Source organism: Cyprinodon tularosa, unplaced genomic scaffold (assembly GCF_016077235.1).
Source record: "Cyprinodon tularosa strain WSP-4 unplaced genomic scaffold, ASM1607723v1 ctg24, whole genome shotgun sequence".
NCBI classification, from domain to species: domain Eukaryota; kingdom Metazoa; phylum Chordata; class Actinopteri; order Cyprinodontiformes; family Cyprinodontidae; genus Cyprinodon; species Cyprinodon tularosa.
Genome location: NW_024038896.1, coordinates 839,073 through 865,390, shown reverse-complemented (window position 1 = coordinate 865,390; position 26,318 = coordinate 839,073). Strand labels below are relative to the sequence as shown.

The following is a 26,318-nucleotide window of genomic DNA, read 5'->3' as shown; positions in this document are numbered from 1 at the left end:
TGAAAAAGATTTGTGCATCAGAATCACGAACTGCTTGGACTTTAGAGAAAGTCCAAGCACAGAATGTCCTTTGATCCTGTTGCTTTGAATGTGATGTTCATTATCTCTCTAGAGCTGTTGGTTTGTATAAATTATCTCAAATTTGTTCAGATCAGGCTCCTGCTTTATTTTACAGATGGCTTACATTTCTGCACTCAGAACACTGGAAAGCCAATGATATAAAATAAAAAAAACAACCTACTAGCAAGGTCAACATGAGATTTAATAATCGGAAAAAGCCGCTCAAAGTGCTTTTATGTCCAGGAGAACACAGCAGTCAAGTGACCTAAAGAAAGGCAAATGAATTTAAGGTGTTAAGGCAGTGACTCAGTGGTAACCCGCTCTGTCTGTGCTGTACTTGTGAAGCGGGGAGAACAGTGTGTAGCTCGTGACTCAGCCCAAATGTATTGTTTTGCACTCTTGGTCATTGTGTGTTTTGTTGTTCTGTGTGGAAACACTGATTGTTTAAAAGCAACATTGCTGATTTTTAACTAAACCAAAGACACATTCTTTGTTTTAAAGCTACTCTGTGCGAACATGTTTTTTCAATATCTTAATTTCCCCTTTTGGTACTTTGTGTATAACTGTTTAAGATCAGAATTATTCATAACCCTCACAGATTTAAAATTAACATTATGTTCATTGAACCAAGACGTTTCTGCTAAATACAGTTTATTAATAATAGATCACAACTAAAATGCCACTCAGAGTGCTCCAAATACCATTAATTTCTTTCCAATAGAAGAATAATCAGTTCACCGCAATGTTCTGGAAGCAAAGTGCAGTGAAGGACAGTGGAGATGAATAAGTTTCTCTTCACATAAGGACAGCTCCAGCAGAATCAGGGTCTGAATGGGCAACAATTTACCTTGAACAACTGATAACTTGCAAAATTGGTATAATATTAACTAAAAAGATCTTTAAACTACAAGTTCAGGTCTTTCACCTACTGCAAATTTAGTGTTCGCTAGATTTCCAGCTGAGTTTTCTTACCTTTCCTTTGGCAAAAAAGGTCAGTAAATACATCTGTACAGAGTCTCTGGTTTTGTAAACTTATTTTGTAGGATTTGTTTGCCGAAGGTGCCCTGAATTACCCTAAAAAGGTTAAATGATAATAAACTTTGTGGATTTAATGAGAATAATTTGTGTGAAGTCATTTAGGCCGAGTCATGAGTTTTCTATAATGAAAGTAATGAACAGGAAGTACATTTCCTCCAGCTATTATGGTAGTGTTTCATCTGAGATCGTGTCTTTGGACCTGTTCACCCAGTCTGCTCATGGCAGGACTATTGGGCCATTTTTGTTCATTAGTGATTATGTGTAATGATGTGAACATTGTTACTGTGTTTTTCTCCAGCAGTAGACAGAGCAGAGTCAATAAGACAGCTTGGAGATGGGAACACATCAAGGCGAACACAATGCTCTGTATTTACAAACCACGTTTAGAAAACAGACGCAGGTCCACAACAAGACGTTCAAAACATCATAATAGGGCGTTGGATGAGGAAAGATATTTTCTTGACTGAAATAAAGCCGCAACGTAACTAAATGTGGAAAACATGCACTGTTTGAATACTTTCCAGATTCAAAGTGTGGGTCTGGATGAGAAGGAGAGATTATTTGATCATTTCATTTGTTAAAAGGACATTACAATTTTAGTCACAATTTTTAACTTATTCATAAAAACGTAGAAAAAAATTTACAAAACAAGATATTTCCTTATTGAAGAAAATTCTGTGTGCAACAACACCTGTGGTCATCTTAATATTTGGTTGCTGATGCCATAGCATGATCTTTGCTGTTTTCTCATCCCCCAGTTCTCTAATGTTCTGTCCATGTCCATGTGCTGAATTCATCCTTGTGTTTGTTGCAAACAGCAGCTACAAACTGATTCGTCATTCTCACTTTCGAGAGGTCCTTTTGTTTATAACAACTGGTGATTATCCTTTTTTTGTTATGGGTTATGGATTATAAACAACTGAAACTCTTTTTGTAATTTATTAGCTTCTTCTTTGAAGATATCAAGATTTTCTGACTGTTGAAACATCTGTTCTTTAGGGCTTAAAGAGAAAAAATGATGATCAGTGTGTTTTTGCATAAAAAGTATTTTATTCTAAACATTCTGAAAAGTGTCATGATTTTAAAGTGACATAGCAACATTAAAATATTAACATACGGGAAACATACAAGTCATACAGTCATAAGAATCAATGCAAAGCCTGGCATAGTGAACAAAATTCCAGTGTTTAGAAATGCATTGAAAGAAGCATGCAATGATGGTTTTGAAAGATGCGAATGGAAGTAAATGAGGCATAAGAGACAGATTTACAAGAATCTCATGCAAACACTAGCCATTGCTAAGCCTGAAATTGGATTTTCTGAACTTTATAAAAACTTCTATGGCTTTGTGCATGTAAATCAGGGCTGAAAAAAAGGCATATTTTCACAGTTGAAAGACATATGTGTTTACATTCAAAATGAAGCTTTTCTCATGAATAGGTAGATACATTCAACATGCTTGAGTTTGGATTCCTTTGTGAACCAGAGACCTAATTAGTGCAAAAGCTGTAAACTTAAGAAAAGAAGAGGATGCTTTATTAGAAGGAAACCCTTCTGTGGGTGGAAATCTAATACATTTCATCAAACTCTATAATTACCCCAGACCTTCACTAATGCTAATGTATACTGTCATAATAACAGTCTTTCTTTGAATGTGGCCTCACATGGTCTGAAGGGTTATGTAATAACTTTCCATGAATACACTTAGATTTTTTTGCCTTGGCTTGTCAATTCCAGAAGCTGATGAGCAAAAAGCAGCATGATAACTTCTTGATGAGGAGGCTATAAATACTGAACCAATGCCAAGATTAGAGTGGATTGCTCTGAGACAAAACACTTTCTTTTCCTTAGTGTACTACAAATCTATGTTATAAATATATGGAGGCTATGAAATACTTTGTAAAAAAAAAAAAATATATTCAAAGCCAATACAACGGGTGCAACAACAGAGAAATTTTCACTGTAAATTGAGGTAGCAAGAACAAGAAAAGAAGTTCTTTCTGGTCACAATATTTAACACTTTACAGGAAAGTTTGTGTATAATAATTTGTATAAAGTACTTGAGTGATAACACAGAAGAAAAAAGATCTACTCAGATGACATGTCAAGATTAAGCTGCAAGAAAAGAGAAAAGAAGAGAGAGAGAAGAAGAAATGTCTCTGTTCTTGCTGATACTGTATAGGGCTTAAGTTGCTTTTTTAATATGATAAAATATGACAGTTCCTGCCTTAGAGGACTCATGTATGTTCCACTCTGCATAAGCCAGAGCACTCGCGAACGACAACCAAGAAAAAAAAGAGCAAACCTTTGACTTAAAACAGGCTGTAAAACAGATGTATTTCCATAAGTTTAGCCTATTTACTGGATTGAAACCTTCCATTGGTAAATAATGCAAGTATTGATTAAAAGTTTATTTAAATGGATGCACATTATTATTATTATTATTATACGCTGGTCTTTACCTGGTTTTATAGCGGTACATTTACATGAGAAATGTCATTAGTTTAAGATTATATCTTTATACTATTGACAAAAAATCCACTTAATAACTTCTTAAAAAGTTTTACATAGAAGTGATTTAATTTTTTTCTACCACAAGTGTAGCAAACCAAAACATTCATAAAACCATACGACAAAAGGAAAAAGTGAATCGTCTTTTAAACACAAACTGATTAAATCAAATAGTTAATGTTTTCCATTTTGCAGCTCAGTGATAGGTATATAGGTTGACATGATGCATTCTGGGGTGATAGATCAGTTTTCTTCTTTAAAATACAACTTAAAGTAGAACACTGTCATGGGAAATATTTTGGTCACGCCACGATTTTTCTACATGCAGAGCCACCTTTTGCATCAATACTTCGAAGCCGTCATCTTACGTTTGGCTGTTTAATTGTACTGTCATAAATTTCTGCATTTAATGTGCTCACATAGGTTTTTATAGTCTATAATGAAGCTGTAAGTCATCCTTTTTTTGCATTGTCTGTGTGGTTTGTGTGTTCCGACAGCGAGTGGAAAGATTGGCAGCTCTTAAATGCTTCCACCTTGTGAAGGATCATTCTCTCTTTTGTAAAAGTGGCCTTTAAATAGTATAAAAATCTCATTCATTGATGTACAATACAAATTGCTGTGTTGTGGTCATTGCTAATGAATTTCCCATTTAGGATTGTGTCAAAATACATTAATATGCTTCAGACAAGCAACCTGCCAAAACATCTGCCTTTTTGGACGATGTCACTCATGTTGACAATAGGTTAGACGGCTGCACTCCTGAGATTTATAGGAACAGCTGGTCTATTTTATTAGTTTTTCTGAAACCATCATAAAACATATTTTTTCTCATGAAAAATATACTTTGGGTTAACCTATATGCACAAGTCCAGTAAAAAATGTATAATTTTTATACATTTTTATTGGATTATGTATAATTTCAATAATTTAATGGGAAATTCTGAAATATTTGGAAAGAAATGCTAACTGGTAAAAAAATGTTATATATTTTGTATATTTTTTGCATGATCCCTACTTATGTATCATAGCTTGGCATTGGTTCAGGCCACTGGAAACAAATCTCTATCAGGAATACTGAACATGTTTGAATGACCTCTGTAATGTGTTCAGCGGCTCCATCTTTCTGAATTTACCCGGCGTTTTTAATCACATTTAGATCTTTCTAAGATACTGTTTTTCAACTGATACTTTTATACATTAGATTTACTTTGGTAAAGCTTCCCTATTCATTTCATTGCCATGTTTTAAGACTTTAGTTTTTTGTTTTGTACAGCTGGAAATTACAGACTTTAGTTAATGTTATTCTCTGTTGATCTCAGTTCATGTTTTATTCTGCAATCCTTTTCATGAATTAATTATTGTTGAATTATGTTTGCTGTTGATCTTGTTGATCTTGTGAATTCCTTAGTCCCTTTGGCTTTAATCTTAATAAATTACTTTAAGTTACACTCTGTAGTTTGTAGTCTTTCCTGGTTTTCTCCATATCAGCCATTTTCTCATTTTATTAATTCTGCATACATTATGTGTTCCTTCAGCCATCAAAATCCCAAACATTTAAGTGTCAGTCAATCTTATCCTCCGCTGGTTTCTACTGTTGTCTTTATTCTTGTTTCTATAACACTTTGTTTACAGTAATTTTCATTGATTTTTCCTTTAAAAGCACAGTGTCCCGATAAAACTTTTTCATTCCGATATTGCAGATTTGAGAATTTGCCGATACTGATACAATTCGACTTTAGCACAAATCACACCTGCCATTATTTATTTTATACTGTAGAATATTAGAAAAGGCTTGATCAAGAGATATGACTAAAATAAGGAACAAAAGTTTTAGATGTTTTTTAGATGTCCGTCAAGAAACTCAGAAATTATTTGTCTGGGTAATATCGGACTGATAACCAATTTTAATATCAGATCAGGACATCCCTAATTAAAACCTTAACTTTATCATTTGCATCTCTTTATCCTGCTGTCTGTTGTGTCCTAAACATGTGACAAACTTCACTGATACATACTATAAGATAGAAAATAAAAAAATAGCAAAATATAGCAGTCCCTAATCTGTCTTTAATAAATCATATTACTTTTCATAGACCCAATTGGGACCTTAACAAGTGAAGACATTTGTTATGCATTTGCAGACAGAGTCTAAGTTTGTAGACCATCACTGAGGGACATTAGATAAACGTTATGAAGAATAGGAATGTTTTGAAGCAGTGAGCACAGAGGGGGGTCTGTAAGACATATTAGAATAAGTCATAGTGAGGCTTCATTTATTCAGTTCATCCAAGTGCTGCACCGCATTTGCCATTAGATTCCTGGTTACTGATTCGCTGTTTTAACATGCCAAAGGCTAAATGAATGGTTTCATGTGGTGTACATTCATTACAATCACAAAATGAAATATTCCATCTATTTGAACAGAAGAAATGTTTCCAGGCAAATTCAATCAAATGACGCAGCATGCAACAAAAGTTCCCAGACTTCAGTGTTACAATAAAAAGCAGTGCCTTGCAAGAGTACTCACACCCCTTAAACTTTTGCACATTTTATCAAATTCCAACCACAAGATTCTATATTTTCATAGGCATTGATATTCAGTCCCTTTACTGCAGTAACCCTGAGTATATATCTAACAAAATGCAACCAAGGAGATCATTTATGAGACAAGAGGATCAGAGACCCAGGGTAATGAGAGGAGTTGCACAAGTTCATGGCTCAGGTGGGAGAATATGACAAGAAAACAGTTTTTTGTGTATTTTGCAAATCATGCTTTAAAACAGGAATAGCAAAGCAAAGCATGACTGAAATAAAATAAAAAAATTTTTAAGGAGAGTGTCACTACGGGCCAAGTCTGGAAAAAGAAAATGTTAAAAGTTGCAAAAGACTTGAGACTGGATTAAAGGTTCATCTTCAAGTATCTCTAAGCACAGAAACAGAGCTGCAATACACGTTTTTGGAACAGAGAAGGGCCAAGACGTACTAAATCTAAGGATGCATTCACACTGAACACAAAACACTGCCATATTACTGCAATGTGGGCCAACTGTTGTTTGCTTTACCAGCAACCAATATCTCTCTGGAGAGAGAAAGAATTATGTCTCTTGTAAACAAGGTGGTGGAATTTCACCCAGATCACTTCAATGTGTCATCGAATAGAAGGAGCCTCTATCCACTTGCTGGTTCCAATTCTCTGCTAAACTCAACATCTCCTTTGCACTTCTTCACCCTGCCTCACAAACAGATTCAGTCCCTGAATGGTTAATGTGACAAAACATTTCAGACTGTTGATGTTGCTTCAGTGTATTTGCCCATCCACCTCTCTCTACTCATCCAGCTCGTGCCATTTACTGGCGTTCAAACATCATCCTTCACATCACTGACGTTTAATTCGCCCCTGATTGGCCATTACATAGGGGTAGCATGTAAATAGATACGTCCATTTTTATTGTTTATGTTCAGTGTGGATGCATCTTACCGGAGTATTTGCTCAAAATAAAATGTTTTTAATAAAAATCTAAAAGAGACTGAGATCTTCCAAAAAAAGGATGGTCTACAAAAAATCTTTCCACATGTGAAAAGCTGATAGGCACAGACCTAATGTGAATAACAGCTGCCACTGCAGCAAAGGCAGCAGTTTCCGATGTTATCTGCCCATTGAAGTGCTGTGATTAGTCGTTATCAGTCCCATAGAGTGGCTTCAGATTCTGCCTCCAACCTCCCAGTCGGCTCAGTAGGTTATCACAGTATTAATCCTAACTCTATCCCTAAGGCTATTATTTATTTTTTAATAAATTAATTGATTTATATGTATGTCATCTAAACATTATTATAGTAGTTATGTATATATTGTATAAAATGGGATCCACACGTTTCTCATCTCAAACAAACAAGAAAATGTAATCTTAAGCACATTCAATGTGTATAACTGAAACGGGGAACTAATTTGAAGTAAAGCTTTAAAAGGGGACTAAAGAAAATAGGTACATTGTAAATAAATTAGATAAGAAGTATAAAATAGGTCAGTTGTACATAAAACTTCCGTTGTAGACGCAATTTTAGTAGCTGTTTTTAACAAAAAGCTGCATATGATCAACTATAAGAAACATACAAAAAGGTAGAGGCACAGCCTGAAACCATTATATGGGTCTCATAATCCATAATAATGACAATTTAATGGTCAATCACATCCAAACCAAGTGTAAAGGGTGGTTTGGGAATATATTGACTCCTGTAGGCTCAATCCAAGTGCATGAGCTGTAAAGAAATTTAGATAGGGTGTTCTATTGTAAAGGTGTTATTATGCTTTTGCAAAGCACTGCATATGCATTGTTTCTCTGGAAAATAATGACAGCTAAAAAAGTAATAACAAACAAAGCTGTGTGTCTTATTTCTGTAGCTTAAACTTGATGATTCCTTAGAAAATCTTGCAGGAGAAAATTTAAGACAAACCAAACACATAGTTTTTACCAAAGACCTAAGCAGATGGTCCTTTGGTTTTAGGGAAAGGTTGGATTTTGATGAGTGAAACCTAATGATGACAGAATGCAACTATTTCAGAGTATCAGGCGATGTGTTCATTTTTTTAAAAATATTATGATCTCAACTTTCATTCAAAAACATTTACAGGATACTTAAAAAAAAAATCTTTAGATGTCCATATTTCCAAAACTGTCTGTATTTCCTCTGCGATCAAATTGAACACAGATGAGTAGACGAAGAAAGCAAAGTCTTTCATTGGCTTCACTTGTCCAATGTTGTTTTTGTTAAGGCACTAGAGGATTATTTCTTTAGGCTGAATAGATTATGGAGACACTAAAATGTCAACATTCGTCTTTTTAGTAAAGGCTTGATTAAGTGGCAAATGCAAGGCAGATATATCCGAAACAACAGATGAGAGATGACAAAAGGAACATTCCCTCCAGGATTTCAGCATGTGAAGACCCACAGGAAAGATCCACCACGAATTTGGTGTTTTGAAGAATTAGTATCCTCAGTGTGATCCAGTTGTAGAGTTGTTATTACAGTGTAATAGCAAATCGCTATATTGCTCGTTAATATTTGTAGTTCCTCTGGGAATAATGTGGAAAAAAAAAAACTAACATGCTCCAAGAAGGACTGTATTTCTTTTGGCTCAGTTGCAAACAGCTTCAAAAACGTCTGACTTTTATTTTTATCTACTTTTTTATCCGTGCAACAGCTAGACATGGTTAAGTGGGTGTGGTATATGTAGACAGGTTGAAGACTGATTTGTGCTTGGGTGTTTAAATCTCAATCTGCTTCATTCAGGTACCTCAACAGAATTTGGCATCAAACTCACAGTTGTAAACCCCAGTGTACGGAAACTCATTTTTAAATTGCTCTTCATTTGAAATTTTCAATGATGGCGATCTCCTGCCGATCGGCGCATTCAGGACTAAGGCCGTTCAGATACAGGCTGCCGTTCCTGGTGAGAGCCCCTGGGACGGGACTCAGAGAGAGCTTCAAGGAAGGGTATGTCTCTCTGTCTTCGCACAGGTTGGCTGAAAGCGTCCTTTTACCAGGGGTCATCTCCTGGTTCATAGAGGCGTTGACTCCCAGCTCAGATGACAGCTTGCGCTTGATGGATGCAGCCCGCTGGAATCTATCATAGATGTCCACGCTGAGCCGTCTGCGGGTCTCTTTGAACTCTGCTGATACATTTGCCGTCCACTCAGCTGCGTGGGCACGAAACTCCCCGACCTGCAGAGACAAAATGAAGACTTATGTCCATTACTTTTCTGCTTTAATGCAAGTTGATTCAATCCTGAGAACAGAACTCCTCTCAAGGATGTAACTTTGTGATAAAAGTTGGTGGGGATGCTCTAGGGGTGGTGGCTGATGGACCTACAGCAACTCAACCCGAACGCTTTCAATAGGGTTAATATTTTCCAGAAATGAGCTCAAACATCAATTTATTGAATGCTTTCCTATTGTTAAGAACACAAGATTACCACAGTACACCGATATTTATAGTTATAGACAGATGCCTGCCTTTAGTGCAGTATTTATAAAGGGCTCAAAAACATGAATGTATAAAAAAATTACGAATAACAGCCAATACCGGTGCCAACAGCAATATATCATGCATCCTTAGTATGGAAACAACTTAAATTCCATCCATCCATCCATGTATGGCTTCCCTTTAAGCTGCATCAATGATTATCCTCCTTCACAAGCAGCAAAAGTTTATATATTAAACCTTATATTTCAAAAATCATTTATACACTGATTTTTATTATTTGTGCTTTAATTCTTGCAGGTTTCTTATATCTTAACGACAAAAGACAAAAAGATATGTTAAACTTTATTATAGCATACCGTATTTTCTCTTGTAAACTTGGAGATATATTTTATTGCATGTTGTATATCCCTGTAAATCTGTTTCACCTTTAAATCTGCAGCTCTCCCCGCTTCTATCTCTGTTTTCTGCTTAAAAACAGATTTATGAACCTGTCTACCAGTATAATGATGCCGGAGAAAATAATTTACAAGATGTCTAAAAGCTCTGCAGTCTGATTCTCTGTTCAATAAAAAAAACAACATATACGTTTTAATTTTAATCTGTAACTCTGAGTAATGGTCCTCTGAGAAGCCCAGATTTTTCAACTTAAATAAATGTACACTCTGTTGCCATTTTTAGCTTAAAAAGCTCTATAAATGTCTAACGAGCAGATTTTTCAGTGGCATCTCTAACTTTTTTAACCAACCTGTCTCCTAAATTTTACTTAAACATATATCGAAGTGGCTGCCAGTTAAAATTCACTGAGTGCTGCTGTATCTCTCCTCCAACTACGTAGCTACTATGTACGCAGTGAATAGTTACCCCAAATATTATGTTCCAAAGCGACAGATCCGATGATTTTCACTGAGAAGTCGGACTCTAGTTACTGTTGGCTAAAGTAAAGTGTCCCCTCTTATCCATTTAATAAAAAATCTAGTCTGCTTTTTTCTTATCCCAAAGGAAAAATGGAGTTATACAAATTTCACTATGAAGTTTTCTTCCAACTACCACTGTAGAGCAGATAACTAATACAGTTCACTTTCATCATTTCATGTTGTACCAAAAAAAAAAAAGAAAAATCAGGATTTTGTAAGTCTAAAATATTAAGTACAGTCTGTTTATAAATGTTTTTAAGTAGGTTAACGGTTTGTTTTCTTTTCTGAGAATAGCAGCAGAAGTTAATGATAGCAGCTTTGTTGTAAATCAAGTGGACATAAAGGCAATGCCAAACCTTGGTCCTTAATATAAAGAATATGTGTTAAAAGCTATTATAATTACCACTTCTTTGACCATGTTATAGTGATCAGATGACTTAATTCTGCCTGATATAAAATAATCAGGAAACCTGATTTAAAGGTATAATGGAGGATTTTTTATGGATTTTTGAACAGACCCGCCCTCTCCACTTTTTAAAAATAACGCCCATACAAAACCCTGTACCCACTCCCGAGAGGGAAGCATATTAAATGTGTGCGAGAGCATGCATGAGCCCATTTTTACCTTCTGTTTAAGAGATACTGTTTGCATCACTCATACAAGCTTACTGTACTTTCCAAAAGAAGATTTGCAATTTTACCACTATGTCACCGCCGGTAAGTGAAAATGGGGAAGAGCACGTAGGACGGCCTTATGTAAACACATCACCAGAAGGATTGACAATTAGGAGGACCACTTAATTTGAAGATTCACCCAGAAAAAGAACATCCTCCACTATACCTTTAAGTTTATCCATATCATAAACAATCTTTCAAAGGAGACTTCAACAGTATCCTTTAAAAAGGACCATCACATTGCATAACAAAAATTATGCATATGCTAAGACCAATGTTTTTTAATGATAAATATGTGAAAGATTCAGTTTCAGGAAGGAAAGCATTGCGATAGTGAAATATTTTGGAAAACAAGTTTAGTAGACGATGGTTGTGCCACCACTGCAGAGCTTTTTTAAAATTGTAGCAGGCTGCAGGGATTACATTTGGACAACTGTCTTTGCACATGAATAAGTGGAAAAGCGCTAATTACTGAGGAGACAAAGGACAGATTCAGAATTGAGCCGCAAGTAAGAGAATAAACAACACTAGAATGGCTTAACATTAGGTTTTTCAAAATACCCTCCTCCTGAAGAAAAATCTTTGGGAAACGGAATGATGAGAGGGAATATACCCAAATCAAGCAAAGGAATATATATCGCTTTTTAAGAGAAAAGGGACTTACTATAAACTGAATATTACTGGCATAAAGAAACCTTGTAGATTTCAGTCTAGAACCAACTTCATAAAGCAACCTGTAAACAAGTTATGAAGATCTGATATTTTTTCAGTATGATGAAGGACAGTGTTAACAGTACATACAGGTGCTGGTCATAAAATTAGAATATCATGAAAAAGTAGATTGATTTCAGTAATTCCATTTAAAAAGTGAAACTTGTATATTATATTCATACATTACATACAAACTCATATATTTCAGATGTTTATTTTGTTTAATTTTGATGATTACAAATGACAACAAATGAAAATCTCAAATTCATCATATCAGAAAATTAGAATATTGTGAAAAGGTTCAAAATTGATGGCCCCTGGTGCCACACTCTAATCAGCTAATTAACTCAAACCACCTGCAAAAGCCTTTAAATGGTCTTTCAGTCTAGTTCTATAGGCTACACAATCATGGGGAAGACTGCTGACTTGACAGTTGTCCAAAAGACGACCATCGACACCTTGCACAAGGAGGGCAAGACACAAAAGGTCATCGCTAAAGAGGCTGGCTGTTCACAGAGCTCAGTGTCCAAGCACATTAATAGAGAGGCGAAGGGAAGGAAAAGATGTGGTCGAAAAAAGTGTACAAGCAAGAGAGATAACCGCACCCTGGAGAGGATTGTGAAACAAAACCCATTCAAAAATGTGGGGGAGATTCACAAAGAGTGGACTGCAGCTGGAGTGAGTGCTTCAAGAACCACCACACACAGACGTATGAAAGACATGGGTTTCTGCTGTCGCATTCCTTGTGTCAAGCCACTCTTGAACCACAGACAGCGTCAGAAGCGTCTTGCCTGGGCTAAAGAGAAACAGGACTGGACTGCTGGTGAGTGGTCCAAAGTCATGTTCTCTGATGAAAGTAAATTTTGCATTTCCTTTGGAAATCAAGGTCCCAGAGTCTGGAGGAAAAGAAGAGAGGCACTTCATCCACGTTGCTTGAAGTCCAGTGTAAAGTTTCCACAGTCAGTGATGGTTTGGGGTGCCATGTCATCTGCTGGTGTTGGTCCATTGTGTTTTCTGAGGTCCAGGGTCAACGCAGCCACATACCAGGAAGTTTTAGAGCACTTCATGCTTCCTGCAGCTGACCAACTTTTTGGAGATGCAGATTTCATTTTCCAACAGGACTTGGCACCTGCACACAGTGCCAAAGCTACCAGTACCTGGTTGAAGGACCATGGTATCCCTGTTCTTAATTGGCCAGCAAACTCTCCTGACCTTAACCCCATAGAAAATCTATGGGGTATTGTGAAGAAGAAGATGCAATACACCAGACCCAACAATTCAGAAGAGCTAAAAGCCACTATTAGAGCAACCTGGGCTATCATAACACCTGAGCAGTGCCACAGACTGATCGACTCCATGCCACGCCGCATTGCTGCAGTAATACGGGCCAAAGGAGGCCCAACTAAATACTGAGTGCTGTACATGCTCATACTTTTCATGTTCATACTTTTCAGTTGGCCAACATTTCTATAAATCCTTTGTTTTTATTGGTCTTCAGTAATATTCTAATTTTCTGATATGATGAATTTGAGATTTTCATTTGTTGTCATTTGTAATCATCAAAATTAAACAAAATAAACATCTGAAATATATGAGTTTGTATGTAATGTATGAATATAATATACAAGTTTCACTTTTTAAATGGAATTACTGAAATCAATCTACTTTTTCATGATATTCTAATTTTATGACCAGCACCTGTAGATCATAAAAGCAACATTGTGTCAGCATGCTAGGTAGAGGCTCAAGCAACTCAGCAATGAGTCAACTTTGTTAACCGTAACTTTTTCATTAAATTTTACATCTAGTATCAAACTACAGATACAGGTATGTAGGCATACAGAGACATGTTAATACAATTTAACGTATAGTTCATTTATTTTCCTAACTTAATTCATTACTTGAAACATAATATATAGATTAATATAATCATTGTTACGTGATCATTGCTATGTAACAATGATTTAACAGCTAAAGAAAGCAGGACATTTGCCCCCCCATAAAAAAAAAAAGTTATACAAAAACTCGGGATTGATGAGCGTATTGTAATTTATTGAATATGACAATTTATGAGAGAAATATATGTGAGAGATAAATATTTATTTTCTTAAGGTGAACCTTGAACAGTCAGTACTCATTTAGCTCCTTTCTATGTGATCTAAGCCCCGGCCTGATTTTATCATTTAAATCATGTTGAAAAATGTTAAATCAGTCCTGCACTGATTGTTAGTCTGGCCACGTTTAATATTAGTAACCTCCTTAATGTGCACAGCTGAGGAAAATGTTCAGTCTGAGATCATGAATGGGACATCCATTAATCTCCTCAGACAGCTGTTGAAAAGCTCTTCCTTCAAGCGCTCTCCCACATGTCTTGCTTGAGCTCCAATTAGCAAACTGCATGGAGGAACTTTATAACCTCACACGCTGTTGGTCTCTGTTAATGTTCATCTATCACAGCGGTTGGGAACAGATGTAAAGAGTGATCAAAAAAAGGTTTTATAGTGTTTTTAAGCACAATAAACAGATTTTACTCTCAGTATTGCTGCATTATGTCATTTGATTCAAATTATTAACAAATCTATGAGGAATGTTATGTAACATTACTCTAATATTCATAAACGGGATAGTTCAATCTAAAAAACTCACGCAGAAAGAAAAAGACAATTAGAAGAATTTTAATTATACAATTATTTTACTTTTTTTTACTTTGCTTTTAGACCTTGGCAGGAAACATTAGCACTGAATTTTAGTTCGATATACATAAGCAGGTGTATGAGAACAGGGATGTTTCCCCCCAGGCCTGAAACTGGTGGTGGAGTGGAGATAGATAAGGCTTGTTCAGTTCAGATATATTGCTGGTTGGCGAGACGATCTGCTTGAGCTGTTTTGGTGAGATCCAGTAGACTGTGTGAGCTGATACTAGTGCATCACCCAGGGTACCCAGAAAGATAGATGTCCAGCTTGGATAAACACACATTTGCATGAACCTGTCCATGATGAGCAAGCATGAAGTGACAGTGGAGAAGAAAAACTCCCCTTTGGGAAGAAACCTCTGTCAGAATCAGGCTCAACATGGCGGTCTTCTGCCAGATCGCTTGAGATGTGACGGGGAATGCAATACAACTCTGGGAGGAATTACACTCTGATCGGTACGAGGCTGGAGAAGCACCATGGAAAAGTCAGATGGAGCTTAGCTGCAAAGGTGGAGGAGGAGATGGAAGTGGGTTGACCAAAATCAGACACAGCGCAACAATCGCTTGCTCTTGGCTGGGTAGCAGGCTGAGTCATGGATTTGAAGACCTTTTAAGATGAACTCTGGATGCTGATGGGGCTTCATGAAGGTGCGGTTCAATGTTGATGTTTGTGTCGGAGGCAGATGAGCTTCTGATGATGAGGGAAAGTAATTTAGTTTCCTCAGTTTAACTTCCGCCTAGGCTTCATTTAACTGAAAACTGGCAGTCATCAGAGGCAAACACTGCAAATCAGAATCCGTATGATTGGTTTTTGGTTCGTATAAGCTTAAGGCCCAGAATGTCTTCATACTAAAGTTTTGCACAATTTATATAACCATCATTTACTGTTTATGATTATTTGATTTTTTTAATAGATAAATATGCATTATTGAATAAGTCGGGACAGTTTTCTGTTTCATTGATATAAAATATACAAAGTTCATATTAGATAGAGAGAAGGCATCCATGATTACTGAAAGGTTTCACCTTAATAATACATCAAGCTCCTTTTTCAGACCCTGTATTCATTAAGGAGCCTCTGAGGTCAACAAGGCGGTGAAAATACACTTGAATTGAAATTTATGGCACGTGTGTGCAGACTGAGAAAAAAAAAACACCTTCTGCCTACTTGTTTTTTCTGCCTGCTCATCATCGACCCTCTTCCCTTCTAGCAACCTCCCACTGAAAAACCTTCTCTCCCAATGATTTGATTCTCTGCAGAGCTCCCAGCTTTACAGACCTATACTTATCATACGAAAAAATGGGAAATGCTGCGTACTTCGAAACAGCCACTACTCCTTCATATTTATGCCAGAAATAAGATGAGCATGATTTGGGATTCAGGAGTAAAGCAAACGTGTGTATGTGTGGCTTTTTTTTTGCATGTGAGCTATGAACCTGCCCTAACAGCTATGTATCCTATTACTCAGCACCAGCAGACGTCCAGAGTAAGACTGTATTTACTTCACAGAGCGAGGGCGGGATGAAACCCATTGCTTTTAGATTCATGGCTTGAGGGGAGAAAACATTGGGGTCACTGTGGTCTTAAGCTTTCTGCAAATGTCTCCATACGTAAAAAAAAAATATAAATCTGGTTTAGAGTTTAGTGCAAATGCATGCTGGAGCACAACACTTTTTTTATTTATCGAATGCCATCTAGACCAATAGTGTGGAAATCACTATTAGCGTTTAAAAGACAATGTAGTTCATGCCATGAGTCGTACAAATAGGAGAAGAAAGCCAACAGATAGATAAACAATCAAATTAAGTGAGTTTGTTATGGATAAAAATCATTAGGTAAAGCAAGTTCTCCTTTTAAGTGTTGTATGTAGCTCCTGACGATATTTGAAGACTAAATTAAATGGAATAGCTCTCCAAACATTTATTTAACCAATATTCATTATTTGTTTATATCACCATTTGAGACAAATAACAGGGAAAGTCTCTTACAAAAGCCGCTGTCTGACTGTATATTTCCTTGCTAATCGGTATTTTAACCTCCCATCCACCACATGTACAGAGTGAGCCTAAAGAGATGATTTAGAGCCAAATATTGGGGGTTAGGATAACTTATACTAACAGAAAATCTGAGGGATGTCCTTGCTTTCAACCAGCTACAGTACTGTACGAAAGTTTTATCTTAAAGGAATTAGCAAAACAAATGTATTCTGTGGAGAAAATGGAAAAATGGATAAGATAAAGTGAGCTAATCTGTGGATGCAGTTGCTGGGATGCTGAACAAAACACAATTGGGTAATAAATAATTTACGTTTTTTATTGTTTATAGAGCAGTGGTTCTCAATCCTGTTCCTCAAGTACCTGTGCCCTGTATGTTTTAGACATTTCTCTGTAGCAGCACACTTAATTCAAATCATGCATGGCTTCCTCAGAAGCCACCAACTGCTGCAGAAGCCTGTTAATACATCATTCCTATAAGTTAGATGTGTGGGAGCTAGGAGACATGTTAAACATGCAAGACAGGGTTACCTGAGAGGCAGGATTAAGAACAACTGGGTTAGAGGAAAGCAAGATTTGGAATTTCAGACATTTTTTTTCTCTTACATGAGCAGCACATACCTCCTCTTTAGTTTTTTTGGAGATGACCCTGAACCAATCTCCAATCATGCTGAGCACTGCTGCAAAGTACGCCAAGCCCACCAAGATCCAGAACCACACTACCGGTTTGTAGTAGTCAAGATACTCAAGACTCCCTGAACCACCTGTAAAACAATCAATACAACAATTGTGTTAGAATGCAACAGCCTCTGTGGTCTACTTCTGAATGAAAGCACTGCATCATTTATGGTAAAAACCCTATATGACATTGTGTGTCAGTCTTAAGAAGAAGTAATCGGCAGATTTCTAGCTTTTATTGGCTAGTAAAGCTACTTAATTATAACACATGATAAGCTTAATAAAAAGAATGGTAAACTACTGAAGCAAAACTGTCACATTTGCAGCAGAATGTCAGCAGGTTTAGTCTTTTCCTGGAAATCGAATTCTGAGAACAATTGTAGCATACAAAATAGATGAAATTAAAAAATTGTATAAATGTCATCACTTTGCCCTTAAATAACAGCTGGAGGCACCCACATACTCAGTTATATCACTGTGTGCTTTTAATCTAAAAAAATTATAGGGTCTCAACAACATTTAGAGATTCAGCCCAAAACATTTTCTTATTACTTCTTTAAAAAGAGGCCTTTAGAGTCTATATTCATGTATTTTGTCTGCTGTGTTCATCGCGCAGCGCAGAAAAAATTAAATAAATAAAAATCCACAAACAACCTGGTGAGTGGTCCATCCCAGTCTCACCAGGTATAAATTATCCTGGTACTAGAGAATTGGTATCAAAATAACATTTTCTTCAGCCACAATAACCAGCGAGGTCCAGAGCTTTAATAGGTGTGCCTTTTCTTTGGGTTAAAAATACCTAAAATGCTCCATTTGATCAGCTTCATATTTTAAGGCTCTCACTAATGAGTTAAAGGCATACGTGAGTTTATATTCCTCACATTTGTTAAATTAGACAACTATAGAGTTATCCTTCAGTAGCGTAATTATGCATATAGAGGTGCTCGTGCCCAACTTATTAACACCGCATGAAGTAACCTCTGGTCGGGCCATTTTCTTTAATGACACGGCATAACAAGTCCTGTATGCCTCAAACACCACAGGAGATGGAAATGAATGATCGCTTTAAACTGGATTAAACTCAGGTGTAACAGATTTAATCAAAACTTGGTACTAATGCATATAAATCTTTTGAGTTAACCATGTGCTTTGTGATTTAAACGTTATATTACTGTATGTTTAGGACATAAAAATATCATTACTCCAAACAAACCTGTAGATTAGGGATAATCAGGATGTTTACATTGTGTAGAGCAGTGCTTTTGACAGCAGCAAAGCCTCGGACACAGCGTCCTCCAATGTATAAGGTTTGTGCTTTTGCCTTAATTGGATGGGCTGTGCTAAAACTGAAAAAGATGATTTTGGATTAAAAAAATTATTTTTGAATTTCAATAAACTGATGTGAATCTGTGTGTTAATCATTGTAAATCAAATTACTCGGATTGTGCCATATAGTTAATCATAAAGTTTCATAATCAAGGCAAAAATAACAGGGGGTACCGAAATTGTTGGTTTATGAAAGAAAATACCCAAAAGCTCATAGAAATAACTTGAATATGACAAAAATAAATAAAAAATGGGAATATGGGCAATGAAAGTCAGAAATTGCTTTTCAAACATGCTTCAGCAGAATTATTAGAAAACGTTTAAACTATTAAACAAGCCAGGAAAAAAATGATAGCACCCTTGGAAAAGACTGAAAATAATGTGACCAAAGGGAAATTTTAAATCAAGGTGCGTCTCCACTAATTGGCATCATAGGTGTCAGTATCCCTATATTGAGGGCTATAGGTAGTCCCTGTGCGGTTTGGTGACATGGTGTGTACCACACTCAACATGGACCAGAGGAAGTAAAGGAAAGAGTTGTTTCAGGGAATTATTAAGAAAATTAAAGACAAGCATGGAAAAGGTAAAAGCTATAAGACGATCGCAATGCAGCTTAATGTTCCTGTGACTACAGTAGTTCATATTATTCACAAATAATTCCTGTAATAGGAATTGTAACAAAAGAGCCCAGAAAAACTTCTGAAGAGATCAAATGTGAACATCATGCTAAGGGAACATCAGTATCAGACCTGTCGTTTGAGCCAAAGTGGGCTTAATGGGAGACAAACAAGGACACCATTGTTGAAAACGAATCATAAAAAACAGACAGTAGTTTAATTTATAAACTACATGCTGATAAGCCACAAGCCTTCTTGAAGGATGCCCTATCAACAGTTGAGCCAAAAACGTAAGTTTTTGCAAAGAAACATTAGCTCTATGTAGAAAGACAAAAATTAAACATGTGAAGAAAAGAACATTGTCTCTAGTGTGAAACATGGAGGAGGCAGTTTTATACTCTGGGGCTGCTTTGCTTCATCTAGAACAGGGTATCTTGAATCTCTGTAATATACAAAGAATTCTCAAGACTATCAAAGGGTTCTAGGGAGAAATGTGCTGCTGAGTATCAGAAAGCTTGGTCTCAGTCCCAGGTCATGGATCTTGCAACAGCATAATGACCCAAAACATACAACTAAAAAAAGCCAAGATATTTGGAAGGAGCTGAAACATGCTATCTGGAAAATGCACCATTTTAACCTGAGACAAGATGTTGACCAGTTTGCTAATGGGGAATTTAATACCAGCTGAAAGGAGCAGAAGAGTCAGAGACAGTTACAAAGATCATTTAATTGCAGTAATTGTCTCAACAGTTTTCTGCAATAAAATATTAAGTTAAGGGTACCATAATTTTTTTTCCGGGCCTATTTGATGACTTTACATTTCTAAAATCATTCTGTTGAAGCATGGCTGGAAACCCGTGTCTGACTTTCATTTGTTCATCTTCATAGATTTTTTTGTTTATTGTTATTTTTGTCAGATTTAAGATGTTTCTGTGACCACTGGAGGTTACTCTTCAATTAAAAGAAGGGTACCAATGATTTCTGTCTGTTTTTTTTTTGTTTTGTTTTTTTGTGGTTCTATTTTGGACAGCTTGGCAAATCAACCTTTTCCCATTTCTTTTTTTAAACAATAGCCTCAAAATAATATTGTGTCTGAAAGAAATAAAACAAAACAAAGAAAACAAAACTGTTTGGGTCCTGGCTGTCTTAGAAAAAATGACAGCATAGCTGCATTATGTTCATAAATTAAAACAATGACCTTTTAAAACTGCAGTTGTTTCCAGCTGCCAGACGTCGTTCTGCTGTGTTTTAGCCTCCAAATCATCTTGGCAAAAGGTCCTGGTCATTTTTTTCTTACATTTCACAGATGTTCACACCAACAGAGGAGGTCTTTTCTCTCTTTCTCATCTGCCAGCATAATTACATAGTTATCATTTCTGCAACGTGCTCTATGCTGTTGCAAATAGTGGTTGCCTTTCGGATGTGCAAAATACTAACAGACAAGTAATGAAAGCAATTATTTGTTTCTTTAGTGAGTCATAATGCACTTATCAGGTACTCATATTTTCCATACTCTCCTCCCAGAATTTGACGTTGCACTGAAACGTTGAGTATTCTAAACAAACATGTCAACTAAATAGCAAGTGTAATTGTGCATTTATGTGCTGTCTGGTTTGCACAGCAAACAAATAAAAAAAAACTTAAATACTAACCTTGTGTTTCTAATCTGTTCAGTATTTTAACTCATTAAAGACAATATCTTAAAATGCTTTTGAGATTTTAATCACATTTAACCTAATAACCTAATACAATAATGTAAAATACTCAACAAATTATAGAAACAACCTCAGTTGGATGTTTTCTTAAAGTTCATCTCTGTTTTTCTTAAGTTTAAAAACACATGAGTGTGTAGGCTGAGCATTATTAAATGCAAATGAATAGTAAAAGGGGCAAAATAGTTGTTACTGAGATGCAAACAATTGAAGATAAGCAGGAAAGTTCTAAACCACACATTTCTGATGATTCATAACATAAGGCAAACAAGTTGTAAACAATCAAATATATCTGTAAAGGGCTGTTTAAATGTGTGCATATTATTGTATAATGGAAGCTTTTGCACTGCTGGAGGACATAACCAATGGAACAAGTTGAAAGGAGTGTGTTTTCAGAGATTGTAGCACTTGCTGGCATATGACGATGCATGTCTTATTAGGCTGTTTAAATAGGAGCAGACCACAGCTTCACAGAGAGAAACTAGGGGGAAACGTGTGTAACTAGTGCTGGTGCAATTTCTTACTGTGCTGGGGTTGTTTGGAAATGTGGTGTTTCTGATGGATCAGGTTGACAGGTTGCATAATATCCAGTCCACAACTCAAAAAAATATCAATTCAAAAACCTTCATTCATCCGTGATGGCACATCAATGCAAGCTGCGGCAAGAAGGTTTGCAGTGTCTTTCAGCATTGTTTCCAGAGGCTGGAGTTGCTGCTAGTAGACAAACCAGTACACAATGAGACGTGGAGCAGGCCATAGGAGGGCAATAACCCAGCAGCAGGACTGCTACCTCCGTCTTTGTGGAGGAGCACCGCCAGAGCCCTGCAAAATGACCTCCAGCAGGCCACAAATGTGCATGTGTCTGCACAAACAGTTAGAAACCAACTCTGTGAGGATGGTATGAGGGCCTGACATTCACAGATGGGGGTTGTGATCACAGCCCAACACCATCCAGGATGCTTGGCACTTACCAGAAAACATCGGGATTGGCAAATTTACCACTCGTGCCCTATGCTCTTCACAGATGATAGCAGATTCACATTCAGATTCACTAAGCACATGTGACAGAGTTGACAGAGTCTGGAGACATTGTGGGAAGTGATCTGCTGCCTGTATAATCCTACAGCATGACCGGTTTGGCAGCGGGTTAGTAATAGTGTGGGTTGGTATTCCTTTGGAGGGCCATGTGCTCACCAGAGGTAGCATGACTGCCATTAGGTACTGAGATGAAAGCCTCAGACCCCTTGTGAGACCATATGTTGGTGCTGTTGGCCCTGGGTTCCTCCAAATGTAAGACAATGCTATATCTCATCTGGCTGGAGTCTGTCAGCCGATCCTGCAAGACAACGGCTTTGAAGCTATGGACTGCCCGTCGGTTCCTGATTACTAATTTGGGACATCATGTCTCAATCCATCCACAGACTGTCCAGGATTTGGTGGATGCTTTACTTCTTGTCTGGGAGGAGATCCCTCCGGAGACCATCCACCACCGCATCAGATGCATGCCCCGGCATTGTAAGGAGGACATATAGGCATGTGGAGGCCACATACTATACTGAGTTCATTCTGACCCGTTTTAAGGGACATTACATCAAAGTTGGATCCTCCTGTAGTGTGTTTTACCACTTTAATTTTGGTTGTGACTCCAAATCAAAGCCTCCGTTGGTTAATAAATTTGATTTCCATTAATGATGTTTTATTTTGTTGTCAGCACATTCCACTTTGTACTGAACATAGAATATTTCATTCATTGGAATTGATGTAGTTTTATTTCAGTGTTCCCTTTATTTTTTGAGCAGTGCTTATAGCAGCGGCGGTTGTTGCACTCTGAAACAGGGGAGGCTCAATTGTAATAATTAAATCCAAACGTTAAGGATTGCATCAACAAATGTTGAAACACATAAAAACATTATTACTACTGGTGAAAATAGCGTTTGTGAAGCGCTCTGAAATAACAAAAAAAAAAACTCTAGAAAACACAGCAAGAATCCACAACATGAGGATTGTTGTGACTAAATGATCACTTTTCCCTCTTGACTCCTCAGGTAAACCTCCTTGCTGTCTGGCCACTGTCAACCAAAAATCAGCATCGAGCAGCCAGCTTCCCAACTTGCCCCTGCTCCATAGACCCTCCAAGAGGTTTAGCCTCACTGGAAGTGACTAATTTTGCTAAGTTATCCAATCACGGCTCTACTTTCTCATTGGTTACCTTAAAATACCCCATTGAGTCTTAGAGAGTCAGGCAGAGTCCTGCAGCTCCAGAGCGGAGGGGAGATTGCTGCCAAAAGTGGGCTCAACAGTTGTTGATTGCATTGAGGGTAGCAGCCAATGCTGATGAAGTTTGACAATTAATTTTTTACCAATAATTCCAAAAAAGCTATATATTTTTTAAAGATTTAAAGAGCACGATAACTTTCAAATGGTATGTGGGTAACAGTAGCACATTCAGCTCACGGCAAACAAGGCTAATTAGTATACTGTAACTACTGCAGACTAATGCAGTTTCTGTAATCTAATCGATAGTCATTAGATCAGCTCGGAGAAGTTTAATCCAACAGCTAAGTGTTTGTGATTTTTTCCCATCTGCCTCTACCTTGTTGTCTGCCAAGCAGGTCAACTTGAACTAACTGCCTGCTACATACACAAACACACACATTAAAGAAGATGTGCCTGGTGTCTCTCTTTTATTCCCTGCAGTTCTGGCACTAGATTCAGAGTCATGCCAGAGTCGCTTATTTCACTCAGGTCATATGAAGTTAAATCTCTTATCATCTCTGGACAGTTTAACAGTACCTTAAGAATGTTAATAAACATGGATGTTGAATTTAAGTATCAGTTGACAATGAACAATTTTTTTAAGGACTGACACTTCTGAAGGGGAAAAAGCTTGTGGGATCCCCATCAACCTGGCATTATGTAAAAAAAAAAACATATTGGCAACCATCGTTAAATCATGTAAATCTTTGTTAAGGCCTGATTATACCAGAGCCACTAAATAATATGAACAGAACATGAAGTAGAGTGAAATATCTTAAAAACAACATGTTGAGGCTCAATATGAAGCGAATCAGAGAAAAAGAAGAAGTCTTTGCCCTCTTTCTTTCTGGACAAGTCTAGACAACTAAACCTTTTGGACTCCACAGTGAGAGCCATAATCCTGAAACAGAGAAAATATATTAAAAAAAAAATGACAAATGAGTGCAGAATCTTTCTATTCAAACCCTTTCATTTTTGAAGGCCACCTTTCCACTGTATTCTGCCCTGTTTTATAACTTTTAGAAAATCCTTTGATACAAATAAATAATCCACTTAAAAGCATTAATTTTCACATACTAAACTGTGTCTACATTTTCTTTGGTTAAACTGAAATACAGATGCAATATTTCAAAATAGCAGCCTGAAGCTAAACTTGTTATCTGGAACCACAAAACATTTTCATTGTATTCGTGGGCCTCTGATGATACACAGTGAATAATGTGGAGTCAAAAAGACTGATTGTTGAATACATATTTTCTGTAATTTATTTATTGTTCTTAATGAGTACCACAACTCATTTGATTAAACAATAAAACAAAATCTATGTTAAGGTTATATTTTCCACACAAACTCCTATTGATGGTGTTTACCTTTTTAAAAATTCTGTCTAAAGCCCCTCTCACACCTTGACGATTCAGCCAGCGTATGCCTGATGACGAAAAATCTGGCAAAAATACTGGCATATGTTATGGGTACATTTTGTATAACTTCTGAGCATGCTGAGGTACGCTGAAGCACGCTTAAGCACGCTGGCACACGTCAACATACAGCAAGTACATCGAGAAATTTTAAACATGCTCAAAATTTCCTGATGTATGCCAGTGAATGCTTATATGCGGGGCATAAGTTACAGGTAAGTTATTTGATTGTTGACATAAGTGAGTTACTCATAAGTCTTGTGTCTAGCTTATCCAAAACTTATGATTGACTGGTGCATAACTTATCTCCAACGCATATCTTTTTAGTTATTATTTTTTGGGCAGACAGTAAACAGCAACTAAGTCAATACCGCAATCAAAGAAATTTTTTTATGCAGGCTGGGCGCCTCGCTACCCCCCTTAGGACACTGGCAGGTAATATTTCATGGGCTTACACTGCTGTGCGTTATGCATAAGTTAGGATGTCGTTGGACATACGCTGTGGACTCATTATGAATTATGAAAACACTATGACCATCCTGATCTCGCGAGCTTTCAAGATTTCACTTGCTAATCAGTCTGGAGACTGTCAGTTAAAGAAAATTTGGCGCCGTTCACCAAACGAATGTCCAATCAGCGTTGGCTTTGAGGCGGGTTGAGGTGTGACGCAACGAGAAGCGCGACAGTTCAGTCTAAAGAACATGGCGGCTTCAGCCGATGAAACTAGCGTTAGCGTGGCTATCGAGCAAGTTTTATCGGAATTACATAGTATTTCTTCACTGAAAGAAGAGCACTGCCCTGGAGGCTTTTCTCAGAGGAAAATATGTTTTTGCTCTTCTCCTGACTGGTTTCGGCAAGAGTAGCCTGGCTGTTAGTACGTCATATGCTTCGTTGATCTGATTGGTTTATTTGGCCCGTCTAACACCAACATAGGCCAATCAGCTAACCAGTATTTTCGCCCCTTCCCAAAATTACTTCAACCGAAGGTTTCCAGATGGATATGCGGAGCAAATCCATCTGGCGGAGTCAGGTTACTAAGTATATGACCGTATTGAAAAAATACACAGAAAGTTCAGTGAATAAATAACAAACAGTACTGCCATAACTGCTAAATATTTTAGCTTATCACTTTAAAAGGGTAATAAACTGTTTAAAAAAAATTTATTTAAAACATTTGATCAGCCTACCTATATGTATATTTTTGTATTATGTATATTATTAGCAGCTCTAATGTCAGGCTATTGTGGAATAGCAGCGGTGAGAAAGGTTTTTGTCAGGTTAGGAGAAGGTTTTGAGGACCTAAATGCAGAGAGGAGTAGGCACAGATGAGTTTGGATGGTTTAATGTAAGTCCAAGGGAAACAGGCAAAAATCCAAAATACAAAAATACTGAATACCAAACAAAATGAAATGAAAAACACTTAGGGGAAGCAAGAGACTAGGAAGCAACAAAACAACATCTACTGTATAACACACAAGAAACCAGCACTGAATGAAAGCTCTGGTGCTCTTTTAAGCCCAGCACTATGATTATCCAGATTACTTTCACCTGTGTTGGCTACCCAAGTTCTCCATAAAGATCCTCTATAGTAGAGATGCACAACTCGCACTTACCCACACACATGAACCCTGACAGTTTTTCTAATGTTTTAATGAAAAGATAAAATGATAAATAATAACATGGTGATACAAGCAATTACTGTGGCTAATTATGGCATGTTTCTATTTCTAA

General features: G+C 36.9%; 1 protein-coding gene across 1 annotated transcript in view; it reads right to left on the bottom strand.

Annotated features, from left to right (window-relative positions):
* Positions 1–7,486: 7,486 nt before the first annotated feature.
* The window catches only part of LOC119785122 (potassium channel subfamily K member 2-like), a 58,317-nt gene continuing 39,485 nt past the window's right edge, over positions 7,487–26,318 (bottom strand). Inside the window, exons 6-7 of the mRNA XM_038287549.1 lie at positions 17,202–17,344; positions 7,487–9,330 (exon numbers count right to left, since the gene is read on the bottom strand). Of these exons, the coding sequence (XP_038143477.1) occupies positions 8,974–9,330; positions 17,202–17,344 (500 nt within the window). The 3' untranslated portion in view covers positions 7,487–8,973. The remainder of the gene's footprint in view (positions 9,331–17,201; positions 17,345–26,318) is intronic.